Raw genomic sequence first — 24,678 nt, 5'->3', positions numbered from 1 at the left:
CTTCACATACTTAGTTTTTCTCATAAACACTAAGAAACCCCAGCTCTAAAGAAGATTGGGATAAGAATAACACAATTCTTCCTTTACTATACTTACAATTTTAGTTTTACATATTATAAGTTACTTTTGAGTAACCTAGATTTGAAATTAATATTTAATTTTTGGATATATTTTGTATAATTCTTTTATAGTTCTAAAGCTTTTAGTATTACCTTAATTTAAGATCGATACATAGAGTTATGATTGCCATAATCTGAAATATTTAGAATCCTTTATTTCCTAAGAATGGATTCTATTCGAGCTAAATTGACTCCCTTAGGTATAGGTATATGATTAATCTCTATCCTTATGATATATATTAAAAGGTTTCTTAAGAGTTTTATAAAATTTAAAATGAAGTTAATATCATCTCTAAATTTATAAGTTCAGATAGTCAAAGTCCAGTTTTAGCATAAAAGAATTGGCATTAGTAATTGAATTAGAATGATAGTTTAGCCTCCAAATGATTCTGTTTTAAATTAAAGTTTAATATATATTTAGTTTTATATGTCTCTTATTTTTTAATAAAATTTTATAATACTTTAATATCATTTGATCAACTAGAATAATAAAATAAAATTTCTTCATAAAATTATGCGATGGTTTGATTGATACAAACTAGTTTAATTGTTTATAGAATCAATTATAAGTGAGCCAAATGAGAACACATTAGAAACTATTTAATATATTGGATTAGTATATAAATAGATATTTATGATAGTTTACAAATAACATCACCGGAATATTAATCGAAACTTGGTTTATTATTTATTTTGATCATTATAATAAAAATACTATAAAAATTATTTTAAAATATTATAAATAATTCAAATGAACTTCTATGCTCAATCAAATCAACTATAAGCCCAAATATATAGTATCTTGATCAACTACAAACAACTAAAGAAATTTATTATGATATCACTTATAGTATTTTTTTAAAAATAATTTTATAATAATTTTAAAACCTCAATAAAAATACTATAAAATGATGAAAATTTTGAAAATAGAAACATTTTTTGAGAAAAAGAGAAAGAAATCCTTTTAAGGGAAATCGCTCTCTTTTGCAACTATCACTTTCTCATTTTGTTCATATGATATATTCTGATAGAGGTAAAAAATAAATTTGACGTAATACGCTACAACATCTGCTACACTTGGATGACACACTGCCCTAGGAAGTGGGCATTAACGCCGATTTGACATGCGCCGACGTCACCCACTCCCGGTCAACAACTCCACCGTTTGACCCCGTGCGCTCGGTCGAAGCAAAGAAAGACATCAACCGAGGCTCGCCCATACCCTGCGACGGTTCGGTCCTATACGCTACTCCAACGGTAATGTCAGACGCCATCAGAGGTACGACCCTGCCCCTGCAAGCGGGCACATCAAGTAACATCAAACCCAACTACAAATACCCCAGAGTTCTAAACGAAGGGGGGGACAAGTCACACAGGAGCATCCCCTCTCCCACCATCCTCTCCACATCACTGACTTGATCGTCGGAGGGGTCGGGCCGAGCTTCTGACCCGACCTGTGTGCAGGTGCGAGACGAGGTCGCCGCCTCCCAGACGCTGCTGCAGAGCTCCTCCTTGACGGAACATCCGGGTCACCATGGTCGACCGCCAGGAGGACCCAAGGTACGTCGCGTAGGATCCCCGTCATTCGGATCCCCGACCAAGCCGCGTCGGCCCCGAGGCCACGACTAAAAAAGTTACTTACCATAACATATTCCATACGCTACAAATATATATATTTCTCCTCTCTTTCTCTCCCCTCCACTATCGATGATACAGAAACAGGACTTGCTTTCATTGATAGAAGCATGCAGAAGCGTGCGGCAGCTGAGGCAGCTCCATGGCCTCATGGTCGCCACCGCCCTCGTTCACGACGTCGTCCCCCTGAGCCGCCTCATCGACTTCTGCGTCGACTCTCCACACAGGGACATCGCCTACGCCCGCGCCCTCTTCGCCTGGGCTCCCGCGCCCACCACCTACATGTGGAACTCCATGATACGCGGCCTCTCCGACGGTGATGAGCCAGAGGCTGCTCTCGCCCTGTACGCCGACATGCATCGCCACGGCCGCTCCCCGGACCACTTCACGTTCCCCTTCGCGCTCAAAGCTTGCTCCCGGGTCCCCGACCCCTCGTTCGGCCGGTGCGTCCATGGCCGCGTGGTGAAAGCTGGGTACGAAGCGGATGTGTACGTTTCCAGCACTTTGATCCACATGTACGTCTCCTGCGGCGATATACCGTCGGCGACGTCGTTGTTCCGGAACGCCGTGAATCGGAACATCGTTACCTGGACAACGATGATCGCAGGTTACGCCGAGAACGATCGGGCCGGCGAAGCAATACGCCTGTTCAGCGAGATGGAGCTCGAAGGCGTGGAGCCGAATGAGATTACCATGGTGCATGTCCTGGTGGCGTGTGCTCAGAGCAGGGATCTGGAGACCGGAAGACGGATCCATGCTCGACTCCGTAGGGCGGGAGCGGATTCAATCACATCCAACCTTGTTCTTGCCACGGCCCTTTTGGACATGTACGCACGCTGTGGCAGCTTGAAAACCTCACGCCATCTTTTCGACAAAATGACTGTGAAGAATGAGGTCTCTTGGAATTCGATGATTAACGGATATAACCAGTACGGTCGGCCGAATGAGGTGCTACAACTCTTCAAAGAGATGCGCGACGCCGGCCTGAAACCAGACAAGGTCACCTTGCTGAGCTTGTTGGGTGCTTGTGCTGATATAGGAGCACTGCGTTTAGGCCAGGAGATCCACGCGTGCGTGGAGAAGACGATCGGCAGCGGGGATGTCGCCATTGGTACTTCCCTCGTGGACATGTATGCCAAGACCGGGGACGCACAAAGCGCGCTTCGAATCTTTGCAAGTCTGGAAGGGAGGAAGGATGTGATGGCATGGACCAGCATGATCCTGGGGCTGGCCACGCACGGTCACGGCAAGGAAGCCATCGACCTGTTCGTCGAAATGACGCAGCACGGCGTTGCTCCCGACGACATTACCTTCATAGGCGTGCTCACCGCCTGCAGCCATGCAGGAATGGTCGACGAAGGCCGCAAGTACTTGGAGGCCATGGAGAAGCTTTACGGCATGGAGCCGAGGATGGAACACTACGGGTGCGTGGTGGACCTCTTGAGTCGAGCTGGGCGCTTAGCGGAGGCGGAGAGAATAGTTCGGTCGATGCCCATCGAGCCGAGCAGCACGATCTGGAGCAGCATGTTAAGCGGGTGTGACATCCATGGCGATGTTGCGCTCGCAGAAAGGATCGGAGATCAGCTGGCCCAATCCAAGCCTCAGGGCAGCGGGACGAGTGTGCTTATCTCGAACATCTACGCAGGTGCCGGAAGGTGGCGAGAGGTGGACAAGGCGAGAAGACTGATGTGGAAGAAAGGGCTGAAGAAGACTCATGGCTGCAGCTCCATTTGATTAAGCTCTTCTTCAATGTCTCTCCATAGGAGTCCATGTAACATCGAAGACTGATACCACACCCTGACGGATCGAAAGATAAAATGTACAGCATGGAGAGGGCGACTTAGCTAAAGCCACCTCTTAAGATGCAGACTACTTGAACAGAGCTCGCTCACTCACCGATCCATCTGCCAAGAACTGATGCAGCAGCCTATGCTTTCTCGGGAGGCGGAACGATGACCCACATCAGCCAACACTAATGGCACGGCGCCGGCATCTGAATCCCGCTGTATCTTGCTTTAACGTTCCAACACTCGGCGGTGGCCGCAGCTCCGCCGGTGTACCTCAGATGCACGTTATGGAGATTGACATTGCGGCACGGCGCACCTCTGCTGCACTTGAGCGTCACCGCCACCGGCGTCGCCGACGTCCCCCTTATGTCCCGAAAGAAGATGTCGCTTATCTTCACCCGAGACGGTGCCTAACAATTAGAAACGTCATCGCGATTGAGATGCTCGATCGCAACGCCGTAAGCAAGATCGTATGATGCACCTGAGATGGGCATGAAACGTAGGGGCAGTACATCTGGTCGATGATGATAGGGTTGGCCACGCCCTTCATGCTTATGTTCTTGAACGTCATGTTCGTAGCGGAGCTGCTTCCCGGAGAGTTCGGCCATGTCTTGATCCTTATCCCGTTTGTCGTCCCAGAAATGGTGCTGTCTCTCACGACCAGCCCTCTGACATCGCCCTCATCGCGGTATCTTCCCAAACTCCCAACACTGAATCATCACCGAGGAAGAAGAAGATTGTGTCGTCAGCGTTACCTATGTATTCGCATAGCTCTGTTTCACGTTGGAGCACTACCTGATTCCATGCCCTGGACCGCAGGTGATTCTGCTGATTCGCACATGCACGTTGCCCTGCCCTATCGAGATGCAGTCATCTCCTGTAGCGATCACCGAGTTACATATGGTGACATCCGAGCTACGTTCTATGTGGATTCCGTCGGTGTTGGGGCTATTGGAAGGTGCATGGATCCTTATATTACTGCCATGGAATCTCTTGCATCCCACTACAGCTACGTGGAAGAACTTGCTGTTCAAGGATTTGACTCTCCTGACGACAGTGTCAGTGGTGGCCAGAAACTTAATCGACTGCAATCAACAAAGAGGACCAAGTTTCATCATTTGGTGTATGCCGCATCCGAGTAAGATCAGGGGCTTACCGTGGGGAGAACTCTACAGTTCTTCTTCCTAGGGCACTTGTTGAAGGGCCAGGATACAGCTCCTTGACCATCGAAGGTGCCTCCCCCTGTCAAGGTCAACTTATCTACATGTCCAAACTGTATCCAGTCGTCACCTTCGACATACTTGCTCAGGTCGGTGGAGGCCTTCAAGTACCCCTGTTGCAGCACACCATATCAGATCAACAGGAAGACGGATCTCATTTACTATGCCTGTCATCGGATGCACTTCGACCTGCATGTAAACCGTGATGGAGTGAACATTTCTGCAAGGGCCATCGAACTTGACGGGGCCGACAAGGTACTTCCTTCTGGGTATGTGGAGCTTGACGTTACCGCTTGCAGCGCATGCCGCCTTCCACGCTGCCATGAACGCCTGCATCGTCACAGAGACAAGGAGGCCAGGAACAATGGATTGAACACAAGGAAGAAGAAGAAGAAGAAGAGAACGTAAAGCATTTGGTGTGAGACAGAGTGGTTGATGCAGGATCACCCAAGACAAAGTGGTGCGACCTTGCTATCGTCGCTGAATCCGTTGGCTCGGGCACCGTAATGCAACACATTGAAGGTGCCGGAGCTCACTCCACTCCTGCACTGGGCATCGGCGATGGAGTAACAACAGATGAAGGGTAGCAAAAGAAAAAGCTTCATCTCTTGCTAATCCAGATTTCTTCTCTGTCCTCTGTTTTGGAGTGGTTTTGTGTGTATTCATCCATAAAAATAGAGGAAAATGCGTATATAACTGAGATATGAACTTAAATTGAAGGAATGAGGCTGATGGAGTTGCTTAAACGGCCGCAATACCCTCTCCTCCCCATCCCCACCTTCTTCGGTTTCCAACCGCTAGTTGGAGTTTCGATCCCGTTTGTAACGCATGGCTTCCTCCATCCCACGTAAAGAGAGAGAGAGAGAGAGAGAGAGAGATCAACTGTTTCAAGCATTAATGGGAGAATTAGTGTAGCAAGATCTTTATATCTTGAGCAGAGCAGCATCACTCCCAACGTTACTACGCTTGGGACTTTTCTCTTTAAGGGAGATGCTCTGTTTCTCTATGGTTGGCGCTACCTTTCATGATGGGAAACTCGCTAATGACTTCTCTTACGCTGCTGCATGTATTTTAGGTGTATAAAACCCATATTATTCTAACATTGGGTGAGTGTATTCTAACATTGGCGAACTGCTCAAAATATGTGGAGTCTTTTTTTTTTCCCAACTATGTCATATTTATAATTTATAAAGTTAGAACATACTGATATGTTTCTCATATTTATAAAGTCTATCTGCATCGGCACATTTTGCCCCGTGCCTCTATCGTGGCGGATTTTTTCTCACACGAGTTGAGTTTTTCCAACTCACGTGTCTCGGACATATTTTGTTTTATGTCTCTGCTGTGGTGGGTTTCTTCTCACACGAGTCAGATTTTTTCGACTCTCGCGTCTCGGGCATATTTTACCCTACGTTTCATCATGATATATTTTTTCTCATGTGGATTTTTACGACTCACGTGCCTCGGGCGCATTTTACCTTATGCCTCTATCGTGATGGATTTCTACTCATATAGGACGAATTTTTCTGACTTATGCACCTAGGACACATTTTGCTCTATGCCTCCGCCATGGTGGATTTCTCATCACATGAGTTGGGTTTTCCCAACTCACACACCACAAACACATTTTGCCCTATGCCTCTGTCATGACAGATTTTTTCTAATGTGGGTTGGGTTTTTATGACTTACACGTCTCAAACATATTTTGCCCTATGCTTTTGCCGTGACGAATTTCTCACATGGGTTAGAGGTTTTTCTAACTCACATACCTCAGGCATATTTTGTCATACGCCTCTATCATGGTAGATTTTTCCTCACGTGGGTCTGGTTTCCCAACTTACGTGCCATGGGCACATTTTGCCCTATACCTCCATTATAGTGGATTTCTTCTCATGCGGGTTGGGATTTTTTGACTCATGTGTCTCAAGCACATTTTGCCCTACTCCTCCATTATGATAGTTTTTTTCTCACATGGGTTAAGTTTTTTTTTACTCACACGCCTCAGGCACATTTTACTTAGTGCCTCCATCACAGTGGATTTCTACTCACATGAGTTGGGTTTTCTCGACTCATGTGTCTTGAGCATAATTTTCCTTGTGTCCCTACCGTGACAGATTTCTACTCACATGGGTCAATTTTTTCCAACTCATGCGCCTCAAGCATATTTTGATCTACTCCTTCATCATGGCATATTTTTTCTCACACGAGTTAAGTTTTCTCGACTTATATGCCTTAAGTATATTTTGTCCTACACCTCCATTGTGGCAGAGTTCTCACGTGGGTCGGGTTTTCTTGATCTACGCATTGGTCATGATGGATTTCTTCTTACGTGGGTCGTTTTACCTTATACCTCCACAGTGATAGATTTCTACTCACGCGAGTCAGATTTTCTTGACTTACGTGCCTCGGGCATATTTTGCCTTGCGCTTTCATCGTGGCAAATTTCTCCTTACATGGGTTGGGTTTTTTTGACTCACACGCCTTATACGTATTTTGTCTTATTCCTCCATCGTGATGGATTTATCCTCATGTGGGACGAGTTTTCTTGACTTACATACCTAGGGCACATTTTGGCCTATGTCTCCGTCGTGACGGATTTCTCCTCATGCGAGTCCGATTTTTCTAACTCACACGCATCAAACATATTTTGTCATGCGCCTCCACTATAGTGGATTTCTTCTCATGCGCCACGGTGGATTTATCCTTATGCGAGTCAGATTTTCCCAACTTATGCATCTTGAGCATATTTTGCTAGTCATAGGTGCCCTACAGATTAATCATGTGAGTGATGACAAATGTGACATGATATGCATCCTTTTTACTTATTATATTTTGGTATTTTATCATTTTATATTGCTTATTGCATATATGCATATATATATTATGATATTTATTGATCTGTGCAATGAGAATTGGATCGTGATAAGATCATGATAATAAGATAGATTCACCTTTAAACATGGACCCTAAATAATCCTGGTCATAGGTTACTCGAAAGGGACATCGAGATAACCAAACAAACTGGTGTGTTGTATACCCGTCTATATGATGGAGGTAGCTGGTCTAATAGTTGCTTGTATAGGGACACTAGGGCTACAGTGCAGGTGCTCATTGGAGAATAAGCTCACTGATTGATCCGCTCACAAAATGTTGGATGGTTAATGATACCTCATTGTCATACAGTGATTCCATTGTCCAAGTGGTGTACCTAGTCCTTAGGCTTGAGACACCAAGGATGACCTGTATGAATGTTTCACTCTTTAATATCGGATTTATAGGCCTAGCAGTTTTAGATCTAGCATAGTCGGTCAAGAGTGGCAGCCAATCTTATGAGGACTATTAAGTGTCGATAGAGGATCATCTACTCTCAGTGTCATGAGAGGAATATCCCATGTGTTCTTGCTCAGACAAAACTCTGACCAGAGTCATTCAGATTGAGAGAAAAAGAGTTATCAGAGAGAATCAGATTAAAGCGAGACTTAAGTAAAAACTATATGGGTCTGACAACACCATACCTGATATACGATCTCTGGAAAATTAGATGGATGAGGGACTATAGGTATACAATCCCGACTTACATGCATTGGACACATTTTGTCTTGTGCCTTTATCGTGATAGATTTCTCATGGGAGTCAGGTTTTCTCGACTCATATGCCTCATGCACATTTCGTCATGATCTCCGTTGTGAAAAATTTCTCCTTACACGAGTTAGGTTTTCCTAACTCATATGCCTAGGGCACATTTTACCCTACTCCTTCATGACAGATTTCTTCTCACGCAAGTTAGAATTTTTCAACTCACACACGTCGGCCACATTTTGCCCTACTTTGTCATGATGTATTTCTTCTCATATGGGTTGAGTTTTCTCAACTCACGTGCCTCGAGCACGTTTTACTTGGTGCCTCCGTCATGGTGGATTTCTGCTCACGCTAGTCGGGTTTTTCCAACTTATGTATCTTGAGCATATTTTATCTTATGCCTCCGCCATAGCAAATTTTTGCTCATGCGGGTCAAATTTTCCCAACTCGTATGCCTTAGGCAAATTTTGCCCTACGCCTTCATCATGGTGGTTTTTTCTCACGTGAGTCAAGTTTTTTCGACTTATGTGTCTCGATTATATTTTGTCCTATGCCTCCACCATGGTAGAGTTCTCACACAGGTTGAGTTTTTTTTACTCACGTCTCGACTATAGTATATTTCTTCTCATGTGGGTCGTTTTGCCTTGTGCCTCCGTAGTGGTGGGTTTCTCCTCACGCAGGTCGGGTTTTCCCGTGTCACACGTCTTAGGCATATTTTTCCCTATGTCATCGCTATGGCAGATTTCTTCTCATATGGGTTATGTTTTCTTGATTCACGTGCCTCGGACGTATTTTACCTTGTACCTCCATCGTAGTAGATTTTTTCTCGCGTGAGTCGAGTTTTCCCAACTTAAACGCCTAGGGCATATTTTTCCCTATGCCTCCGCTATGGTGGATTTCTCCTCATACGAGTTGGGTTTTCCCGACTTAAGCGCCTCAGGCACATTTTACCTTGTGCCTCCACTGTGGAGGATTTTTTTTCTCATGTAAGTTACGTTTTTCTTGACTCATATGCCTCATATATATTTTATCCTGTGCTTCCACTATGTAGGATTTTTTTTCATGCAAGTCGGGTTTTCTCAACTCAAGCACCTCAGACATATTTGGCCCTATGCTTCTGCTATGGTAGATTTCTTTTCACATGGTTCGGGTTTTCTTAACTCACGCGTCTTGGGCACATTTTATCTTATGTCTCCTCCATGATGAATTTCTGTGCACGTAGGTTGGGTTTTCCCAGCTTATGCATCTCAAGCACATTTTGCCTTATGCCTCCATCATGATGGATTTCTCATTGGGTCAGGTTTTTTCGACTCACATATCTCGAGCACATTTTGCCTTATGCCTCCGTCGTGGTGGATTTCTTCTCACGTAGGTCGGATTTTCCTAACTCATGCGCATTATGCACATTTTGCCTTGTGCCTTTGTCATAACAGATTTTTGCTCACACGGGTCGGATTTTTTTTTTACTCATGCGAAGAAGTCATAGGGATGAGGTCGTTAATTAAGAGCCTTAGTTTTTAGAAAGCGCCAAAGTAGAGAACATTAGCAAAGCTACATATATCGATCATGACCATATTCACTCGAGCGTTAATTACCCTTATAGAGACAACTAAGTTATCGTCATGGTTCGGGACAAAGTATTTTATCTTCTCCTCTTTGAAGGTTATCTTCGGGTCATCTCCCATCCTTAGGCACTTTTCGATAGTAGCTCAGATGTAGACTTTACATCCCAATGAGCTGTCTCCTCTCGAGACAGGCTCATCAATGATAACGTCAATATGTTTCTCTATTGGCCCCTGAGATCAGAGTGAAGGTTCCCAGTGTCTTCGGACAAACTACTCGAGGTATCTCGACATATGAGTTCTTCAATTTATTTTTTCAACCTTCCATGTCATGGCCGTAATCCTGATGGAGGCAACAATATTAGGATCTGTCTCTTTTTGCCAATGATGTCTTCATTAGTTGAGGGCCTTTTAGGAGTCTTTTTTCTTTTATCTATAAAAAAATTTAACTTTACTCATATTCGGGGGGTTAGCTTAGACCTTGGATGAGACAACTCTGGTCGTTCATTTCTCCTTCATTGTCATGACCTCGGGTTGGGGTGGATTATAGTCGCTCTTGTCTTGACCTGTTGTGACTCCTCATATTTATCCAAGACCATTGCCTCAGTGATAATATATTGATTGATCCTCTAAAGTTTCTTTGGTACCATCATTGGAGGCCTCTATACCAATGACCAAAAAAGGTGAGAAGGCTTGAGTCTCATCATAAAGGCTCGTATTACGAGTGACGGATGGGCATCTTCCATGCCTTAAATTGCGTTAGTAAATCGAGTGACGAAGTCTGAGGGCATTTTCTCCTTCCCCCCGCCTAAGTCCAAGAAGTGTTAATGCCAATGGCCTCGGATGCATATTCCTAAGGAAGTAAAGCTTAAATTTCCTTGTGAGTTGAGCAAAAGAACTAATAGAGAGCAGCTTTAGACGAGCATACAATTCCTATGTCGGACCTCTTAATGTGGTCAGGAAGGCACAACACACCAGGGAATCTAAAGTGCCAGATAATGACATTTGGGCAAGGAAAGCGATGATGTGCTCTATCGAGTCAGTATTGCCATCGAATGTCTCCAACGATGAGAGGCAAAAATTCGTTGAGATTAGTTTCTCCTGAATTTCTAGGTGAATGGGGATCGACTCGAGGTGGGATCAATCAACGCTTCTCCTTTGGATTGTTGAAACTCTTGGCACATCTCCTTCAAGCGTCGGTCCATCTGTCATAATTAGATCCATAAGGAATCCTCCGTTGAATATGCTATTTGAGTCTTGGAATCAGGCAGGGTGGAATGGTAGTGTGGTCTATTAAATTCTACAATTGGGGAGCAAAGAGCCCCCTCGACCGACAATTCAATGAGCCTTAAGTGATCTTGAGATGTTAACACCATGTCTGGTGGGAGAACCTCAATGGGTGCTGGTGGTGATTAAGCTAGTGCCATTGTTTGTTGGGCTAGCTAGGGCAAAAGTGGAGCGATAGCTTGTATCATGACCATTAGCGTTTGCACATACTGGGTGAGATTCAAGAACACTTCAATTGGGACGAAAATGGGATTGTTCCCAAGGGTGAGAGACCCGAGTTATTGAATAGACACTAGTATCGCGTCAACATTTGTGCCGAGGTGGATATATCAACATGCGAAAATGGTGGCTGTAGCTCCGCCTACGTGAAAGTACTATGGGTTGGGGGCAGAGCCTCCTCGCTCGAGTGTTTGTTGAGAGAGTTAAAGAATGAGCATTCCTACGATATTAGGCCCTCATTCTAGCGCTAAAATGATAAGGAAAAATATCGTTGACGTCTGAATTAACCTAATATGGTTTGGAATTATATGCTAAGTATTGTCCGAGATGGGAACATCGAGCTCCCAATGTGCCTCCTACATAAAGATCGAGGTCGAAAGAGGTTTTCCAACCTAGTTCCTCTGATGCTCAAGTTAGTAACCCAAGATAAATACGGATACGAATAGTCAAAAGAATTATTTATTATCGTATTAAAGACGAGCTTTTATATCTAGTCACAAAATGAGAGAATATTTTATGAAATGTTCTATGAAAAAATAACCTCTAACCACCCCTAACGATCCCTCTTGGCCTCTTGTCACGTGAGGGACAAGGAGAGGGGGATAACCCCGAACTGCATGCCTCAAACTTGCTTTGGACAAAGGGAGGGGATAGTGCATTCCCTGTTACATAACAAAACTAAGAAGATAAGTTAGATCAATCACCCTAAACCTACTTACCGCAAGCCTGAGTCTCAAGATGTAATCGATAAGACTACGTTGCTACAAAATCTTAGAAGTAGATTTTTTTTGTAAATCTAAAAAACATTGTTACGCTGAAAACTACCAAATCACTTGGCCTTAGAAACTCTGTTGAGGCCAGGCTAAGCACCCACCATTGCACAATCAAAATATAATGAGATTTTAATGAAACATGTTACTCTTGCATCGTTGCTTCTATTACAGCATTTGATAATTCTAGAGGCAATCCAAGCACTTTTCAGCATGATAATTCTCAGGTTATTAATAATGTTTCTTTCAGCAAACTAACGCAAGTAAATGAACAACAATAGCCGATTCAAACAACCAGAAACTAGATTTTTGGGCAATTAGCTGAAGAAGATTTCTCATTGCAAGCGACGAAACATAACACAAGTTAGTTTGGAAGGAATGCTGGATGAGAAGACAAGCGGAAAGATCATATTATGATACTGAAGAGAATAAAAAGAATAGAACTGAAAGAAGAGCGGAATGTGGGCTTGGAGTATGAGCTCTTATTAGGGTCATTCTGCAAAGACTGGCAAAAGCTTAGAACAAGCATCTCAATGACCTAACAGGGCTGCCATCAGAGTTAGAGTCAGCAAAGCTGGTGCACAAGAATTTAGACCTGCAGGGCATTGGCTATGGAGCCAGCAAGGCTAAGCACCTCGAAAGGAGCCTCATTAGCAATGGCCTTCACGGTAAGCGGACACGAGTCAGTTATCCAAAAGTTTGCAAATCGATGATCGGATCTCTCTGAGGAAAATGGTGTATGATTAGTACCTGAAAATGTTAGGAAGAAAGGAACCAATAACTAAAATGAGTTTATACCAGCCTTGATATGCACAAATCGCTCCCATGATCTCTTGGGGAACACACCATGTGTAACGTAAGCACTAACTTTTCCAGCACCATGAGCAGTCAAAACCTTCTGTAGATCAGAATTAACAAACGGAACTAGTAAGTCCATGCAAGCAGGTCAAATGGAGATAGAATCAGTTATTTGAGAGAAATAAGCTCACTTGGCTAATCAGATGTAAACAAAACTAACATTTAAATGAACATAGCATGTGTCTATATGATATATTCACATGGGACAAATTACAGAGAAAACTATTTCGAAGGAAATCGAGAAGCATGAAATTAACAGGATTGACAATTGTGCTTAAGCTGGTGGCTAAAAGATTCCTGATGTTAACTTTTCAAAGAATAAGTATGATATGCGAGTACATACTACATAACCATAATGTACAAAACATGAGTTGATGAAAGATTTCATGATCCTTGCTCTTCTTTTGTCTTAGGTTCTAAGAAAGTTACAGTATAACACTAGTTTAGTTAGTCAAAGATAGTTTAGTTCTTATGTTGCATGGGTAAAGAGCTATAGATTAGCTGACATTCAAAAGCCATCTGCCTTATGGGGCTGTTAAATGGGTCACATCTCCCCCACATACATGGTTTAGGAATGTATGATAGAACTGAAAGGAATGATTCATGAATGACCTTTTCATCTCTGCTGCTCGAGGTTTGTCAAGAACTTGACTTTCTTTATGAATCAGACATCATTGTCAGTTCCAATTCTCTAATGATCCCTAATGAGCTTCCATCCCTAATGGTTCATCCTTCTTTAATGATCTTTTCTATGGTTATGCCAGTGATGATAAGTGGATCTGGTAATTGGGCTGTTCCCATTCTGATAGGTGAACCTGAGATGGTATTTCCGTGACAAAATATCTCATTCTGGTTGTTGCCACCAAGTCTCTTGCTCCTATTAAGCTCAGCCATTTCATTGGAATTATATGATGCTTCCTTGGGCCTCTTTGGCAACCGTGAAGTGACTGGATGAATTGCCAAATCTCATATTCAAAAGATGCTACTAGTTTCTGAAGTCAAGTTGAGCACCCAGACAAGATGCTGCCTGCTTGAATGACAAGATCTGATGTTAAAGAGGGAACCCCTTTCATACAGTTCTAAACAATCAATGACCAAAGAAAAAGAAGATGTGCAGAAAAAAGCTTATGGCTAAAGAGTGCCTATAGCATGGATACAGATCCTTTTGTAAGAATAAGTTGAATTCCTTATTGCCCAGTCCCAGTGAAGGTATCTGAAAACTCTACGGACTTGATCATTCAATAGAATTCAGTTTGCTAAACCCGAAACCCATTGACAAAGAAGAGTAAGACTAAACCACTCAAACCCCCAAGCAGGGTCATTTCATAATTCCTGGTAGTTCACTTCACTAGCTCAGTTCTCGTTAGAATGGCTCTCTTAGTTATGCTGCACCCCGACCCAGGACCATGCGTAGCTTTTATATGCCTGCAACCTGTTTTCTTTACCAACACAACATTAGGGGATTATTTTCCATCTAAAGAAAACTAAAATTAAAAAGGCTTCACCAGTACCTAAAACTCATTGACTGAATGCTCACTAAACGACAGCTAAGGCTATGCCTAAAAGTAAGCCCATTTTCTTGGCGAGTGGGAACTCGCCAGAAAGAGGGGAGGAAAGTCAGGTTACATGACCTTCTCCATCATACCTTTTAGCACTCCCTGATAAAAATGGATCTGAAGGACTGACCAGAGGCTTGATAGTCTATCAGGTGATTAATTGGATTCTTCCAAACTGATAGATAAAAGGAGAGAATTCAATCTAACCTCGAGGATAGAAGCAGGCATCATATGAAGTGAAAGTCTTTCAGGTACAGATAAGCCCCCTATATGATTCTGGATTACTAAGACATGAGAATGATCAGAGTTCACTCGATAAAGATGATACAATATACCCTTGCTTCCTGAAACTTGTATGTTTCTTAAAGTTATTTGATAATCATGTTGGGAGGAATAAAACTAGACAACGTAACCAAGAAAAATGAGATGATCAATGGAACTTTTCCGATAGATATTCCTTTGTCGCTCTCTTAGCAATCTGGCAGAAGAAGACTGCTTATCTAAGTGATCGTGACATTTTTACAATAGTTGAACATTGAAATGAGATATTCTAACAAGACAATACCAGGATGTTTTGGATAGTGTACTCCTCTTTAATCCTCTCATGAAAAAGGGAAGCTTCTGGAGCATTTTACCTGTTACACTCCATCACTTCCCAGATTGAATAGCGTTTGTCAGATATATAACGGCAATATAGTAGCAATTGTCAGATATACCAAGGCAGATAGAAGAAATGACTCTTAAAAATGAAATAGGAAGCAAGTTAGTTATTCATCCGTACTGGAACCGCATAAAATTACACTGGCACTACTAAACCAGTGCAAGATACATAAAAGTGTCAAGCAATTTATTGCCTCGTATATCATCTGAAGGGGTAATTTGTATGCAAATTCCAGTGCACCACTACTATAGTTACACTATTCAGCTCCTTGGTAAAACTAAAAGCTAATAATATATAGTTCAAGGATTCATTTTGTGGTGCTAATAAGCTACAAAATTCTCATTACCAGATACATAGGCAAGAAGAAAGTATACAAAACCATGCTCTACAAAAGTCTAATTTATGACTTGCATCACTGTTGTTTACCTGGCATTCAATTAGAGTGCCACCAGATTGCACCAAATCATCAACAATAACAACATGTCGACCTGCAGGATTACCTTCCTTAATTTGAACTATTCTCTTGTCACCTTCACGAACCTTCGCACAAACAATCTGTTATACAGCAAATCAAACTTTCAGTCAGAAAACAGATGAAAACTATGACTTGTATATTCACTGTTTCTGTCCAACAATCTACCATGGGAAAATGCATCAATTGCTTGTGAAATCGCTTCCAGGCCCCATCATCCGGGAATGCTATAGTTACCTATTTGGATGAGACTTACATAGGAGTCAGTGGACCAAGTCCAGGTAAATAACAGCAGATTTGCTACAACATATGCCTTGAATCTTAAAAAGGGTTGTATGGGCACAAATAGTGCATACATTATCAGCATCAGGAAGTTTGCGAAGGCGCTGCAACAATAGTGGAATACCAGTTTCAAAGCAAGGCAAGACATCATCCCCAAAGTAAAATCTTTCCTGAGGAAATCAAGAAAAAGATATGACACATTGCTTCAACCAACTACAAGGTTGACATAAGAAAAGCTCAGACATATTATGAGTGTTGATTGGTAGACAATTTTATAGAAATGTCTTGGCACCATTAAAGGATCAAACTATCAACATATGGATCAAAGCATACAAGAAAAATCTGCATCAATCAAGTGGTTACAGATATAATTAGGCACCAAACAGATGTGGTTTTTGTATTTTCATAAAGGGTTAGGATTTTTTATTGAATTTTACATTCTCTTGATCAATAATTTTTATGCAGAAAAAACATTGAGTAATATAGTCAAATTCAGAGCCAATTTGTTAGAAACTTGGAATTGGTAGTAAAATCAGTACTGCTTATAGCCTAATGTTTCCAACATGATGGTTCAGATGTTCCAATAAGTGAAATTAAAGTTAGAAAACATATGATAGAACAGCAGTATCACACAGATAACTTTATGTTGCTAAAAGATGAATTCTATTTCAGAAACAAGAAGTCCTGACCCATCAGAATAGCAGAGAAAGAACAAAGAGCCAGTACATGGGAAAAATAGCAAGTTTGTTGAGAAAAGGGCTTAAGACAGGATTATTACTAACAACTTAAAAGAGTCTTACTTCAGATATGCCCATGCCTCAGAGTCCTTAAAATTTTAAAAACATCTGATCATGCATGTCATTCATCAGAAAGCATGAAACTCAGGCTAGATATTTCGTCTTGATGTTGTGTGTTTCAATGCTTAAGAATCTGAAACATTACAAAAATTTGATCATAACAGAACACAACATTCTAACATGAAACTTCAAGCCAGTGCAGCTCATCAACCCTTGACATTCCTTTCAAGGAGGGAAACTATAGCATACTCCAAAGAAGGTCTATGCAAACAATGATAATGAACTAGTGAAAAATTAATGCCCACGACAAAACAATAGAGCAACCACTTCACGTTTGAATAAATGTTATGTGCTACTCATGAAAGACAGGACAAATAACAAGATCATCAATGCAGATTAATAAAAATAATAGATATTCAAGAAAAGAAGACCAAATCTTTGATAAACTTCAACAAACCTGCAAAGCATGTATATCATATATCACAATACTAGTTGGTCCACCTCTAGACTTTGGAATCATTGACAATATCCGTGCCATCGTAAATGCAGTAGCAACATCTCCTTCTTCTTCCATTCGTTCAAACGAGCCGGTTGGGAAGAATGGTAATACCAAGGTGAAAGAAGCAATAAAGAGTTTTGGTAAGGCAAAAATTGCAGATATCTGCTCAAAAATGACTCCTGGTGAGCTGAAAGAGGCTAGAAATGCAACATGTTGTCCTCTAATATCATGTGCATTGTTGATGAAAAGGTTAGGGAATCCATCATCAAAGTTTCTGATAACATCATAAAAAATGCAGCAATTATTGACTGAGTTAAAAATTCAGTTTGGCAAGATAAACTTGAATTGACTACTTATCAATAAAATAAAGAAAAACTATCAAGTAAAGAGTTCTTATTTTTTCCTGAAGCTAAAGATGATGACTATACACCAACTTCTTACGAGAAGAACTTGATAAATGCCCTCTTCATATGATAAATCCTAGTGCATGATGATGTTTTTCAATAATTTTCGAAAAATAGAAAAATAGCTTTGTTAAAGCAAGTACAACATGCTTCATTTATCAGAAAGAAGATACTGTATGAGTGATTATTTCTCTTGATTTTGTAAAAGGTAAAAGATCACAAACATTATAGTAATCAGCACCTTCAGTCAAACAAATCACTTTGTAATGCTAGCTATGATTTTGACCAATACTACACGGTCTATATCTCAATAATATCTAGAATAAACAGCAGTCCTAAGAAGTTGTAATCTTCAAGAAGAGACTTTTGTCATTACTAATCATCTCTTATTTTCCTAGTGAAGTTTTTCAATACATTTACCCAAGAAGAGAAGCTTAATAGGCTGGCATTTACAAGGATTATTATAATATATCCATGATTTTTCATGTGGGACACAACATTAAAAATTTTAGGGTTAACCACCTGGTGATAGTACCATAAAAGAAGTGAAAAAACTGCACTGTTAACCCATTTGCATGTAGACACCCGATTAAGATTCATTACTTTCTATATAGCAAATAATTTCCAACAAATAGGTAGAATGTCTGTCCAATAATCTGATTGGTCTTAGAGGAAACTCCCAAAGAAGATTTCCAGAATCCACAAATCTACAAAATTAGAACTTGTTCAAGAGATAGCATCATCTAGACAGAGGAAAGGTACGGTGAAACGATGAACAACCTCACGGATGCATATATATTCGTTCTAATGCATAAGAAATGAGGGGGGGAAAAAAAAAGAAAACTGATCTTTAACGGCAAATCAAAATCAACACCAAGAAGCCTATATATATGCCTAACATTGGCGACACAGTCCAATTCACAGAAAGAAACAGATAAAACCAAGAACTTCAGAGAACGCATCACACAGAGAGTTCAGCGCGAAAAAACGAAAACAGAGATCTGGCTATTTATTATACAAGAAGGAAGAAGACAATGAATGATGAGAAAAAACTTAATTTTGGGGGAAGAAAAATGATAGAGACACCTCCAGGTTTATCCATCGGCCTTAACGTACAAACAAATCCAACACACAGAAAGATCAAAATCGAATCTTTAACGCAGAAGCCATAGAACCCGGGTCAGGAAGTATTCTATATTATCTTTCACACAACAACGCTTCCTCCGCAGACCCAACGGAGGCATAAAAGAAGAGGATGTCTACCTCCAAGAGATGGTCCGGAGTTGGATTGCGTCGGACTGATCGGCCACCTTCCTGGCCAGCTCCTCGGACTCGGAGCAGTAGAAGAGGTTTACCTGCTTCTTTGTCCTCATCGCCATCGCCCAGCACCCCGCACCAACGCCGCCCTGCCGCCTAAGCCCAAAGTTTCTTCACCGTCTCGTCGAGTCCCGAAAGGAAATCGATTCGAAGAAAGAGAATTTACGGAAACTTTTCCCCAAAGTCGGTAATATAGTCGCCACATCAATGCACACAAAGGCATACAAATCATCTTAGAAGGGGGAAGGCATCATCTCAACATTTCATTTTGTGAACATAGTTCGCCTATGCGCCTCTAAATAAGCATAAGAACTTAGTAATTGTCAGTGAATGTAAATAGCAGTGGGCGTCAATTAATCGGTAATCTAATGGATAACAGATATTTTATCTCAGAGGTTGGCAATGGAATTAATTGCCCATACATTTTTGTTGATGATCTACGTAGGCATCTCGATCGAAAAAAACTCAATAGATAAATTATCAAGAAAAAAAAATATATGAAACATAAATGATGATTAACTATAAATCCTCCGAGAAAGAGGACTTACAAAGAAGAAAGAGGAATCATTCCATTAGCTTAAACACAATGTTATCATCGATGGATCCCTTCATTTCAGCCGATTCAGTAAACCCACAGCTATCTTCGTAGCACAATTACAATGAAATGCCATAGCTTTGAAGACACAACTGCAGTCAAACAAAGATATCAGGATAAAAAGTTAATAGGAGAAAAAGATAGCAGAGCACAGCTCCAAAAGGATTTGCTATGAGCATTCACCTCTTCCCCTCTCAGACTAAATAAATTTTACAACAGAAGTAAACAGCATGATTCTTTTCTTTGTCCCTTTACTGTTAATCGAGAAGCATGATATTTGATGGACCTGTCAGGTAAGGAAGTAAGCAAAATTCATCATAACCAAAAAAGTTGACTTTGATTAAACAATAAGAATTTCCCAAGGTATCAATGGGATGTGCTGCAGTAAATTCACTGTCTACAACATGCCAAGAGTACAACCAATGGCAACTAAATGATGACAGAAATTGAGAAGTTCATCTTCTACCACAAAGAGCCTGGCAACTTCAGTTTGAATCATACTGAGTTTCAAAGATTTGACTTTCCCACCAAAGATGAAATCGTTGGAGAATCAGTCGAAACATCCAAGGATAGTCAATCAGTCTTTCCCTCCTGAGCTCCAACCTCTTGCAGGTAATGTTCCGCATCCAAAGCAGCCATGCATCCTACAGCATTCCAAGGATCACAATATATCAGTTGAGTAACTGGTCGAATGGCTACCCAAGGAAACAGTTAGTTCTGGTGTTGACAAGAAAGAAGAAACAAAAAAAGGGACTGTCATGAGAACCAATATCAGTTCAATCAGATCAAGATAGAAAATTCAACTTTTGCATATTTCATTTTCTAATATTTTCTTCCCATTCAGCATTTCAGATGTATCAAAGAACATAAAATGATTGCTGCTATAACTTTTGGTATAACCACAAGCTGACAGAAAACATAAATAATTTATATCAACATTTTTTACTCCAAACTCCTAATATAAACATAAACACAAGGCAAACATGCTGTAAAAACCACAAAGTCCAATTTACTGGTGGTACAGCATAAACTAGCTACACCACTGAGAAATATGTGCTATAATATCTTGCCCACAAGTTCTGGACTATTGTGAAGAATCAACAGTTCAACACACAAATGTTTCTTTTTCACTCGAAGAAAATGATATATCATGTAGATTGCAAGTATCAAAAAATTAATTTGAAAGATAAGGTAGGTTCAATAAAGTGAATAATAACAAGTTAATATTGAACGGCCAATATTTGACCAGCAGCTGAACAAGAAAATGAAGAAGCTATCATCTAATAAATTAACATTTTAGGAAAAGCTCAAATCAAGGTGTCACGAGATTAGCAGCATGTGTCAATCATGAAAATTAACTGCAACAATTTTATTGAAGATACAGAACATTCAATATATAGAACATGGGTACATCATGATTTCTCTAAAAATTAATATTCGACAAACTACTCAATTTACAGTATGAAATAAATGAAAGTGACCTTGATTAAATCCTAAAGAGAAAGGAAACAAGTTATCATAGCTTATATCTTCATGCTTTCGCTTTATCACTGAGTTATATTTTCTGGAGAATAAGAAGCACTGTTCATATTAAGCTATACTAAGGTAAAAGTTAGGAAGAGATAAAGTTTAAATAACACTCAGGAAGTGGTGATGACCATGAGGCCACAAAAAACACTTTCGAACTGAGAAACTAACACCTAGAAATGAGAAAGAACAACCAATTGATTTGCTTTACAAAGAGAGACAAAAGTGCAGAACTTTATAAAGAAGACAAAGATACCAATAATTTATAGAGAGATACCATTCAACACCAGTACCAGGAAAGTCAACAATCTATCTAAGAGTGCTTACTTTGGTTAGGCTTTAATATCCTTCAGAGGAAGGAAAGTTTAAGCCTTACCACATGGTGAACAGGTTATTTCCATTTTCAGGAAGAAACTGTAAGCCATCTCCTGCTATGCAAAATTAGACATAAGCTAAAAAATGGGAAATGTGTCTTACAGATTCATGAAAGAGATCAAATGATTAACCATTTAGCCAACCTCCAGCTCAGTCATAAAACCTTCTCACAGAAAATGGATTTAAAATTTCAAAAAGAACTAAATTAAAATTGAGTTACATGACAAAAAAAATAGCAGGAGCCAAACTGAGAGGCTAGGACCATTGTTTAGCATTGTTACTTGAGCTTTTCTCTGGCCACTATGGTGGAGTTTTAGCTTCATGAGAACTAAACTGCAGCTTGTCTTAAGGGATGATTAGAGGGATAGAATCATTTCAGTACACATATATGACTGCGATTGACCAATTGTTTCAGATGTTCCTAACCGTGAAGGGTCTTAGTAAATTAGAGGGTTGAGGACTACAGCACTTCTAAAGCAGAGAAAAGAAAAAGCAAAAGATCTCTTTTCACCAAGAAACATGAGGCAGGAAAATATTAGAAGGAACAATTTGGTTGGTCATATTTTGCAGATTATGCAGTGGGGTACTTCAATTCTTCAAATGAAATAAAACTAATAGCTCTTTACTTTCTTCAGCTAATGATGTTCCATATAGATAAAGGAACAAAGATGAAGCTCACGTGAAGGTAAACCCCTACGTTTAAAATATTAACTGTGGCTCTCATGTCATACTGTTAGCAAAATACAAACTTACTAAAATGACAAAATTTCAACATATTTCTTTTAAGTTAGATACAAGGTGCTTGTAATAAATGCAATAAAGTGTGAAGTATTTTTAGATTTTTGTATGCGTTCATTGTATAATATGACCGATGCTAGTCAGAAGCTCACATGGAATGGTCCTTGGTTGGCTTTATGCGTAACACAGCCAATAATGAAAGATCCCTTTTCTTTTGGTGAAACACACACCATATCTAGATATTTGTGGAAACAGAAAAGAAAAATACAAAAAAATAATAAAAAAGAACTGAATGTATTTATTGCATCCTATCTAACTGTATAGGAAAAGTAAATGATAACTCTAGTGTTCACTTTTCCAAACTAACCATTTCTCAAAAGAGAACTCTGAGAATTATATCTATATTAGTTTGCTTTCAGAGACATTTAATCAAAATTATTAAGGTCAGCCATTCATCTGGGCGATTGACAAATTATTAGTAATTCTAACACCAATGGTAAGGACAATAACTTATAGTTAAACTTATGAATACCATCTCAATAGTGCAAGACAAATGACAATCTCTAAATCGTACATCAAACAGTAAGGACGGCAGCTCACAGTTAAGCTTATGAATATTATCTCAGAAGTGCAACACTCATCATTTTCTTAGTGTCAATTAAATCTATAATTGCACTATACTTTAGTTAATGTAATGATAAAATTACGCTAAACAATGAAATAACGAAACAAGCAAGAGGCTGGAACATCAACGATTAAGAACCAAGTTAATCTGCACATAGTTATGTCATTCTACCACTCAACCTAATAAAAGCTCCCACTAAAATAAATCCTAAGTTTACCATGGAACAATAAACAAAGCAGTTGTGACATGAACATAAAATCAAACTCGAGTACTTCCACATCCCATAAAGTGACTATCAACTATCAATAATAGCCTCATTGCAGGAATTCCTTCGCCATTATATTTTTGTACTGAGAAATCATTTTTTGAAGGGTATTTTCTGAAAGCAAGATCATCGACAGATATTAAAACAGTCAGTCGCCCACCGGATCCAGCAGCGGTGATAGCCTGCCGGTACTTCTTGTCCTGCACATCCCCTGCGGCAAAGACACCCTTCACGCTGGTGTGTGTTGTCCCGGGCTTGGTGACGACATAACCATCGGAGTCCAGCTCCAGCTGCCCCCCAAGGAACTTGGTGGCAGGCTCGTGCCCGATGGCAAAGAAAAGTCCCGACACCTTGAGATCAGACACCTCCCCGGTGACAACGTTTCTTACCTTCACACCGGCAAGCGGGCCGTCGGCCTCCCCGAAGGCCTCGACCACCTCCGAGTTCCACAGCACCTCAATCTTGGGGTTCTCGAGAGCCCTCGCCTGCATGATCTTGGACGCCCGGAACGTATCCCGGCGGTGCACGATGTAGACCCTCGACCCGTATTTTGTCAGGAAGTTGGCCTCCTCCATGGCGGAGTCGCCGCCGCCGACTACCGCGATCGGGCGGTTCCGAAAGATGGGCGCGGCCCCGTCGCAGACGGCACAGGCCGAGATCCCCCGGTTCCAGAACACGTCGGACCCGGTGAAGTGAAGGCGGCGGGCGACAGCACCGGTGGCAACGACGACGGCGTCCGCCTCGACGGAGGTGGAGGAAGAGATCACGCGGAAGGGACGAACGGCGAAGTCAACGGTGGTGACAGTCTCACTGAGGATCTCAGTGCCGAAGCGGAGGGACTGGGCGCGGCACCGGTCCATGAGCTCGTAACCCATGATGCCCTCCGGGAACCCAGGGAAATTCTCGACGTCGGTGGTGGTGGTGAGCTGCCCGCCGGCGGCGATGTCGTTGGCCATCCACCCTTCGAAGAGGATAGGCTTCAGCTCCGCGCGGGCGGCGTAGATCGCCGCCGTGTGGGCGGCGGGGCCGCTGCCGATGATGCAGAGCCGGGTGCGGAGGGTCTTAGTAGGTGCGTCGGCCATGGCGGTGGCGGTGGAGAAGGGCTTGACGGGATGCGTCGAAGGCGCGGCGGCTGCAGCGGAGGAGTCAGAAGCGACGGCGCCACCAACAAAAGAGCAGGCGTTCTTGAGGAGGGCAGAGAGCTTCGATCGGAGGTTCATGGAACGGAGCGCCGTCACAATTGCCGCCGCTGGGCTCGTAGCCTTCCGCTTCCTCGTGTTGTGATGCCTTTTGGGTTGGGCTTTTAAGTTTGGGCTTAGGGTTGGGATCATTCAGCCGTTTGTTTGTATGGTGAACAATTACCTATTGTTTTGGACCGCAAATGTATGTGCGTCGACGTAACGTAAGCTCGAATGGGTGCTTTGTTTGTCGTCACAAGTGGTTATATTTATACCCGTAGAGCTTCGCATCGCTTGGCTCGTCCGCCACCGCATATGCCTTGCGCAGCCTCTCTCTCAAGAAAAGGGAGG

At 41.6% G+C, this 24,678-nt stretch overlaps 4 protein-coding genes across 5 annotated transcripts; 1 reads left to right on the top strand and 3 right to left on the bottom strand.

The window, feature by feature from the left end:
* Positions 1-1,801: 1,801 nt before the first annotated feature.
* LOC135649513 (putative pentatricopeptide repeat-containing protein At3g05240) lies at positions 1,802-3,764 on the top strand. The gene has a single exon (XM_065167973.1). It carries the CDS (start codon positions 1,827-1,829, stop codon positions 3,486-3,488), a length of 1,662 nt encoding a protein of 553 aa, XP_065024045.1. The 5' UTR covers positions 1,802-1,826; the 3' UTR covers positions 3,489-3,764.
* Positions 3,626-5,482, bottom strand: LOC103999210 (exopolygalacturonase-like). The gene is made up of 6 exons (XM_009420886.3): positions 5,229-5,482; positions 4,951-5,091; positions 4,698-4,874; positions 4,337-4,626; positions 4,023-4,251; positions 3,626-3,951 (listed from the first exon to the last, which is right to left on the bottom strand). Exons 1-6 carry the CDS (start codon positions 5,364-5,366, stop codon positions 3,727-3,729), a joined length of 1,200 nt encoding a protein of 399 aa, XP_009419161.2. The 5' UTR covers positions 5,367-5,482; the 3' UTR covers positions 3,626-3,726.
* Positions 5,483-12,495: 7,013 nt separating this feature from the next.
* Positions 12,496-19,935, bottom strand: LOC135580839 (ribose-phosphate pyrophosphokinase 4-like). 2 transcript variants are annotated; one of them, XM_065168179.1, is made up of 9 exons: positions 19,803-19,935; positions 19,573-19,711; positions 18,971-19,195; positions 17,262-17,577; positions 16,082-16,177; positions 15,894-15,962; positions 15,680-15,808; positions 12,977-13,076; positions 12,496-12,901 (listed from the first exon to the last, which is right to left on the bottom strand). In XM_065168179.1, exons 3-9 carry the CDS (start codon positions 19,084-19,086, stop codon positions 12,768-12,770), a joined length of 960 nt encoding a protein of 319 aa, XP_065024251.1. In that variant the 5' UTR covers positions 19,087-19,195; positions 19,573-19,711; positions 19,803-19,935; the 3' UTR covers positions 12,496-12,767. The 2 variants fall into 2 exon arrangements, with proteins under 2 accessions (XP_065024251.1, XP_065024253.1); XM_065168181.1 differs by lacking the exons at positions 19,573-19,711; positions 19,803-19,935 and having other exon boundaries at positions 18,971-19,284.
* Positions 19,936-19,937: 2 nt separating this feature from the next.
* Positions 19,938-24,495, bottom strand: LOC135649624 (thioredoxin reductase NTRB). The gene is made up of 2 exons (XM_065168178.1): positions 23,310-24,495; positions 19,938-20,263 (listed from the first exon to the last, which is right to left on the bottom strand). Exons 1-2 carry the CDS (start codon positions 24,478-24,480, stop codon positions 20,193-20,195), a joined length of 1,242 nt encoding a protein of 413 aa, XP_065024250.1. The 5' UTR covers positions 24,481-24,495; the 3' UTR covers positions 19,938-20,192.
* Positions 24,496-24,678: the final 183 nt, after the last annotated feature.

Source organism: Musa acuminata, chromosome BXJ3-9 (genome assembly GCF_036884655.1).
Source record: "Musa acuminata AAA Group cultivar baxijiao chromosome BXJ3-9, Cavendish_Baxijiao_AAA, whole genome shotgun sequence".
NCBI classification, from domain to species: Eukaryota; Viridiplantae; Streptophyta; class Magnoliopsida; order Zingiberales; family Musaceae; genus Musa; species Musa acuminata.
This window is presented reverse-complemented; position numbering and strand designations above follow the sequence as displayed.